Below are 6,518 nucleotides of genomic sequence, written 5' to 3'. Positions count from 1 at the left end.
CAAGAGCTGTTGCCTTGAGGAGTGGTGACACTTACAGTAGTTGAGGGCAATTTTTGCTCTGGATGAGCAGAGGCAGCAAGCCCAGCTTTATGGCAAGCACCTGGAAGGCGGCACATCTCGTAAATAAGGGAATCAGGCCACAAGCTGTCTCCTGCTAGGGTCCATGCCGATCATGCATCATTTCTTCTCCTGCTGCTGCCAGCAAGGAGTGATAGGGCTAGGGATGGCAGCTGCTTAATGGGGCCTACAGGCTTTGGCTCATGCCAACCTGACACAGTGCAGTGCCTCTTCCTTGCACTGTGGTTGGTGTGAGCACCCATATCAGGACATTTGTGCACCCATATCAGGACATTTGTGCACGAGAACATGCACTTGTACTGTGCAATTCTCTGCATCTGGGCACATGCCAGAGAGAGCCAGGGAGCACAAGCACAGGTGTGAGTGGGTGTGTGCAAAACTGCCTTCTTGTGCTTGACTGTGCAAATGCTCTTGGTCGTGAGCCCATTTATGAACACAGCCGAGCCCACTTGTGCTTATGCTGGTGTGCACACACCACTACTGGCACGCAAAAGTGTACCCATACACTGGGTGACTGGACTTATGCACTAAGATGGGGAAAGGAGTGTGTGCGTACTTGAGTGTACCCAGATTCATGTGCACACATGGTTCATGTATACACATGCACACATCAGTGCATTTGTGCATGAGCACACACTTACACTCATATCAGCACACTGGTAAAGGTGTTGACACACCCAGCAGTGACTGGTGTGCGCCTAGAGGTCTCTGAAGTGTGCAAGAGAGGATGGGGAGGGGTCTGATCAGCAACGGACCAGTGAGACTACAACCCAGCCTTCCAGCTGTATTGCTGCTCCTGCTTCCCTCCCCCCAACATCACCTTTTCCTGGGGCAACCTGATAGGACCTGGGGGCTGGGGAGGGTTTGTGAGAGGGAACTTATTTTAACATCACATAGAAATCGCTGAGTCCTCGCCTCTCTCACAAGCATGTGCCTGTCCTCAGTTGCCATAGAAACCATAGTAGCCGGCATCTCCACCCCCTTCTTTGTCGTAGAGGTCCCCATTTCGAGCCGGAGGGGAGCTCTCGGCACTGGAGACATAGGGTGAGAGGCGGCGGCGCTTACACTCTGCATCATACAGCCCAGAGTCCGACGAATCGGCTGACTTTACCGAGGCTGGCTCAGGCCACAGCTCTGCATCCTTCCCCTTCTCTTCCCCTGGGGGCAGCGGCCGCAAGTCCCGCATGGGCTGGAACCAGCTCAGTGCCCCTGGGCTGGGCTTGGGGTGATACTGACCAGGGGTCCAGGCAGAGGGTGAGCTGAAGGGGTGGTGATCCTGGTAGTAGGGCAGTGTCGGGTGGGCTGATGCCTGCAGGGTGAAGGGCTTGACGCCATAGGACATGTACTTGTTCCCAGAGTAGTTGCCCTCATAGGTACCGTAATCCAGGGAGGGGGTGGGGGGCTGCTGGGAGGTGAAGTACCAGCGGGGAGGGTCCTTGTGCTGTAGAGGCAGGGGTGGTGCCCGGTCTCCATTGTAGTAGCGGCTCTGGGGCAGCGGGTACTGGTCGTGCAGGAAGGACTGGAAGCGGCTGCCAGGAAGGAGCTGCTGGCAGCTGGCAGCTGCCGGTGGGGACGGGGTGACACGGTCACTCTCTGATGTCGTGTACATCCTGCGGGAGGGAAGGGTGCAATAGAGATGGGCCAGGGGTCAAATGGGACCTTGCAGTGGTGGTGGTGGTAAAGATGGACGTCTTAGGGGACAGTGGTGATGAGTGGAGGTGGGTGTCTCTTGCTCTGGGTTGAAATCTAGTCCTGGACTGTGGTGCTGCAGGCTGGGAGATGAAGTGAGGCAAGCTGAGGGGTGGAAAGGGATTCTAGCTCCACTCAGTGGAGAGATGGGAGGAGTTTGCTGGCAAGCACAAAGCACTGAGTGTGCCACAGAGGTTGAATAGACCTCCCTCTTCTGAAGCTAGCGGGAAGACCCCTGTGTCACTGGAGCCCTTGTTCCCAGCACTAGCCTGCATCTCTGCCCAGGGGTGAAGGGCAGAAGGGCCCACAGCTCCATCTCAGAGCCCAAATCTGAGATGCCCCAGGTGCCTGCCTGCCCTCTCGGTGAAAGCCCTCAGGGTTAACGCTAGGTCAAAGGCCAAACTTGAGCAACAGGGATATCCTTGTACAGGAAACCGAGGAGAGAAGCTGAGCCTGCCCAGGGGCACCTGCCTGGATGGCTGGCCCAACTTCTGAGACAGAGCCTGAGGCTGTGTTGAAGTGAGGCTCAAGAGTGATGCAGGGAGCAGGGGAGCAAGGAATTATGAGCCAGAAGCCAAGGGGCTGTACATTGGCATCTCTCCCACAAAGAAGGATTTATACCAGTGGAAGATCCAGCCCTGGGCCTCCAGCCATTTTTTAGAAGTGGGAGGAGAAAAAGGCTGGGAAATGGCAGGGGAAGTTCTTCCCTAGGGGATCTGAGGTATGGATGAAGTTGGAGTGAATATCAGGTGGACAGAAGGGAGATACTCACGAATCAAAGTTGTCCCTGAAGCCTTTAGCAAAGGGGTTGTGGTCGATCTTTAGCTGAGTGATCTGGAAAGGACAGAGCAGAGCCTGGGAGAGTGTCTATGTTGGGAGGCAAGGGAGGGGCAGAGAGTAGGAGCCAAGGCAACCTCCCACCTCCCTGCACCCTAAACCCTGGGTAACCCACCCATAAGCAGTAGAGCCCCTGCAGTGTCCTGGCCCACCCCCTTGCTCTCCCTCAGTGCCCACCCTGCCCATCCCAGCCTGACAGGGGGTCTGGGCTGTGGACAGTTCACACTGGAGAGGCTGAGTGTGTATGGGGTGTGGTCCGATGCTCCAGCCACCATCCCACCCATAGCTTCCAGCAGCCACAGTGCCCTTCTTGGCACAGTACCCTCTGGTGGCTGCTGTACCCCTGCCCCTCCCTCAAGGAGTTGCTACCACAACGGGGAGGCACTCTCTCCACCCCTCCTGCACTTACATCGGCATTCTGGTAGGCTGTGACGGCGATGAACTGAGTCTCGGGGAAGGTGAAGGTCTGGGTGCGGGCAGAGGGGTACGACTCATCTCCCTCACCATCCTTCACCTCAGTGACATGCAGCCGGGGCTGGTACTTGTGCAGAGACTGCAGCACAATCATCTGTGGAGGCAACGCACAACTGGGTGAGGGGTGTTGATAACAGGGGGCATCAGGGACTTGGACCCATGGGCCAACATCATCCCCATTGGGCAACTTTGGTGGGGGAGGAATAGAACAGTGACCTCATGGCCCACAGGGTGCGATATTCTCTCCACTGCTCTCATACAGCAGTGAGTTCCACAGGTAAACTGAGTAGCAAAAGTCAGCACCTGGCAGTGGAGGGAAGACACTGGGGAGAAGGCAGTTTGTAGCACTGAAAAGCCAGTGGAGAAAAGCAGGCAGCAGCTTGAGTCACCAGAAAGTTTTGAGGGCTGCTGAGGGCATGTGGGATTCTCTTCAGGATGTTCAAACAGTGCCCTGACAGATCACCTGGTGACACAGTTGGGGTCCTGGCTGGCACCAATGTTAGCATCCTACTGGGGAGTTCTGCATGGTGTTGTGGCAGGAGGTAGTGCCAGCCCCGGACCAGGTGGAGGAAGCTGTTACCTGGGTGACATTGTTGGATGCCCCTTTGTTATTGGTGAGCTTGAGCTTCCCGAACGAGACCTCCTGGCGCATCCAGTGGGCGCCGGTGTTGGGGGAGTCAGGATGGACGTACAGCCGGTTACCTGCAAGGCAACCCCTGGTTAACACTGCACCATCCCCTGGCCCGCCAGCTAACTCCTCTCCCTCCACCCAATACCCTTTAGCTCTGGGCTAGCCCCTCAGAGCCCCCTCCTACTAGCTAGAGCCCCTAGGCTGGGACCTTCCACTCAGAGCATGGATCCCAGTGGCAGAGCACCACTTGCGAGTTCGCAACCATCACATCTTCTCTGCCAAGGGAGGAAATTCCCCCTTGCTTCTACCCCAAACCAGGATGGGCTGAGCTGCACAGGCAGCCAGGGAACAACCTGGGCCCCTCACACCAGGGGGCACAAAGACAGGATACTGGGGCACTGCTGCACAACCTCCTCTGCCCATGAGAGGGAGCCCCAGCTCCTGGGAATGCCACAGAGGTCAAGGGCAGCCAGTTCCCTGCTGGGACCATGTAAGGACAGGAGAAAACAGAGGCAGGGGAAAGGGGCAGGTGAAGGGAGAAGCTCTATGTACCAAGCAGGTAAGGCAGAAGGGAGGGGTGTCCTCCTGCTTCTTATTACTTGGGTTATCACAAAAGGGCTAGCATGGTGCAGCCTGGACCAGAACAAGGGGAATTAATCAAAATCTGTCCCATTTTATGGATGGGAAGGGAGTGTTCCCCACCTGCCTGGCTCCCACTTGGGAATTATAACCCTGAGAGCCTGGCCATGGCTGTTCTGGTCACAGGGCCCTCTGTCCTCTGCCCAGCTTCTGTAGTGGGAGTCACTGGCCGGACTGGTAGAAGAGCACCTGGCTGCTCCAAGCCCAGCTTCTCCAAGCAGAGAGCGCTGCAGAGGATGCTACCCAGGCCCTGGCTGTGAGGAGCATCCAGCTACTTCAGTTCCAGCCTCAGCTGGTGGGAAGCACTGTGGAGGATGGTGTAGGAGCTCTTGCTGTGGGGGAGCTCCTAGCTCCCTCTTCTCCTGGCATCTCCCAGCACAATGTGCCATGTGTGAGTATAGGGAGGGCAGAAGCACCAACTTTGTGGGGGCCACCTAGCTTCTCTCGGGAGCCCTGATGGAGATGGCCCCAAGCCCTGCCCTTCCCTTTATAGCCAGTGGGTTCCCTCATGTTGGGACTTGGGCTCCTTCATCCCTTGAGTGAGACAGCTGGCTGGGGAAAGGAAAGGGATGGGAGTGGGTGGCTCTGGATTTGGGACTCCGTACCTGGCATGTTTCCCTCTGCCTTGCCGCACTGGACCCACTTTCCGCCTTGGTACCTCCAGTGGTGCTGGTCCACCAGGACGATGTCAACACAGACATTGTAATGAGCCACGGGGTCCAGCCCAGTGAGGTTGAAGCTGAGAAACGGGAACATGCGCCTGGAGAGGGGGAGCAAACACAGCCTGTTGCATTACACTGGGAGGACCCTTAAGCCTGGACACCGCCCCCCTCCCCCCAAGCCCCTCCCTGTCATCAGCGAACTCAGGGTGGAGGAGGGTTGGCCACTGACCCCCAGCATGCCCCACGCATTTGAGACAGGATACGAGGGGACAGAACAGGTGCTGAAGGAGATGTCACCAGGGTGGGGCAGGCTCCATGAAGAAAGGAGCTGCCCCGAAGATCTATCTAGCTGTAGTGAGTTGAAGGGGGAATGTGGTAGCAACCAGGAGGGGCAAATGGTTGTGGCCTAGTTTGCCCCAGCCTGTCATCTGCACGGAAGTGGTGGGCCCTGCTGTGCTAGGAGCTGTATAGACATGGACATGAATGCAGACACACACAGTCCCTGCCCGATGGAGCTCAAGACATGAGACCACCCAGCCAAGGGTTGGGAGGAGAAACTGAGGAATATCAAGAAACATCTTTGCCCAGGGCCTATGGCAGAGCTGGTTTGAACCCACATCTCCCAGCTCAGCACTGCAAGCAGGAGTCTTGGGTCAGACTGACCAGCTCTAGTACAACTCCTGTGCCTGCACTAGTCCCCATGTCTCCCTGGGGCTGCTTTACCAACGCAACGAGCTAGAGCCTGGGAAGCTAGAACATGCCAGTCATTGCCCAGCACTTCAGTGCATGGGGGAGGCAACAACAGCCCAGCATTAGCTGCCCAGCCCCTTTCAATAAGGCGCATTAACTGACCAGAACAGGTGGCAGCTCTATGCTGGACTCATCCCCACATCCGCTTCCCACCCCCACCCCTAAGCCACTCTTCCGGTTCAGAAACCAACACCATTTCTATTTTCAGCTTCATCTCTGGGCTTGGGAGAGGCATGCGAACCAGAAAGAGAGGAAGGGAGGGAGAGAAACAGGGAATGGGGAAGAGGAGAGAAGCATAGAAAGCAAAGGGAAAGCAGGGTCTGCCAGGCTGCAGGCTGAGAGCTTCATGTCAGTCCCATTAGAGTGACTCCTGAGCTCCTTAGTCACAGCAAGAGCAGATGCCCAGGCCAGGCAGCTGGGGAACAGCAGATACCAACTAAGCTTCCACTCAGCCTCCTACTGCATGTCACTCAAGGGCTGGGCCTGGCAGGGTGGGGAGGTCCAGCAGGTCAGAAGACTGGTCACTGCCACAAACCACATCACTCCAGTGAGCTGCAAGCAGGAAGGAAGCTTAAGGACCCCAAGCCCCATCGGCTTCAGGCCCTTACGCTGAAGGGGTAATTCTTTTAGCTGCCCCTATATACTGGGGTTGTCACAATGGTCAATGGGTAGTTGGCACCCTCTGGTGGCCAGTGGTGTCACTGCGCCTCACTGCTGAAAGCTTCGATGTTGCAGATAGAGGCAGGGGGCCCGCCGGG

The 6,518-nt window shown here is 56.8% G+C and overlaps 1 protein-coding gene across 1 annotated transcript in view; it reads right to left on the bottom strand.

The window, feature by feature from the left end:
• Positions 1-17: 17 nt before the first annotated feature.
• TBX21 (T-box 21) overlaps positions 18-6,518 on the bottom strand; it is a 34,798-nt gene continuing 28,297 nt past the window's right edge. The window contains exons 2-6 of the mRNA XM_006023255.3: positions 4,954-5,108; positions 3,659-3,780; positions 3,014-3,172; positions 2,540-2,601; positions 18-1,688 (exon numbers count right to left, since the gene is read on the bottom strand). Coding sequence (XP_006023317.1) covers positions 1,019-1,688; positions 2,540-2,601; positions 3,014-3,172; positions 3,659-3,780; positions 4,954-5,108 — 1,168 coding nt within the window. The 3' untranslated portion in view covers positions 18-1,018. The remainder of the gene's footprint in view (positions 1,689-2,539; positions 2,602-3,013; positions 3,173-3,658; positions 3,781-4,953; positions 5,109-6,518) is intronic.

The sequence above is a fragment of the Alligator sinensis genome, unplaced genomic scaffold (assembly GCF_000455745.1).
Source record: "Alligator sinensis unplaced genomic scaffold, ASM45574v1 scaffold520_1, whole genome shotgun sequence".
Taxonomy (NCBI): domain Eukaryota; kingdom Metazoa; phylum Chordata; order Crocodylia; family Alligatoridae; genus Alligator; species Alligator sinensis.
Note: the sequence above shows the minus strand (reverse complement) of the source record. Positions and strands in the feature narration are given on the sequence as shown.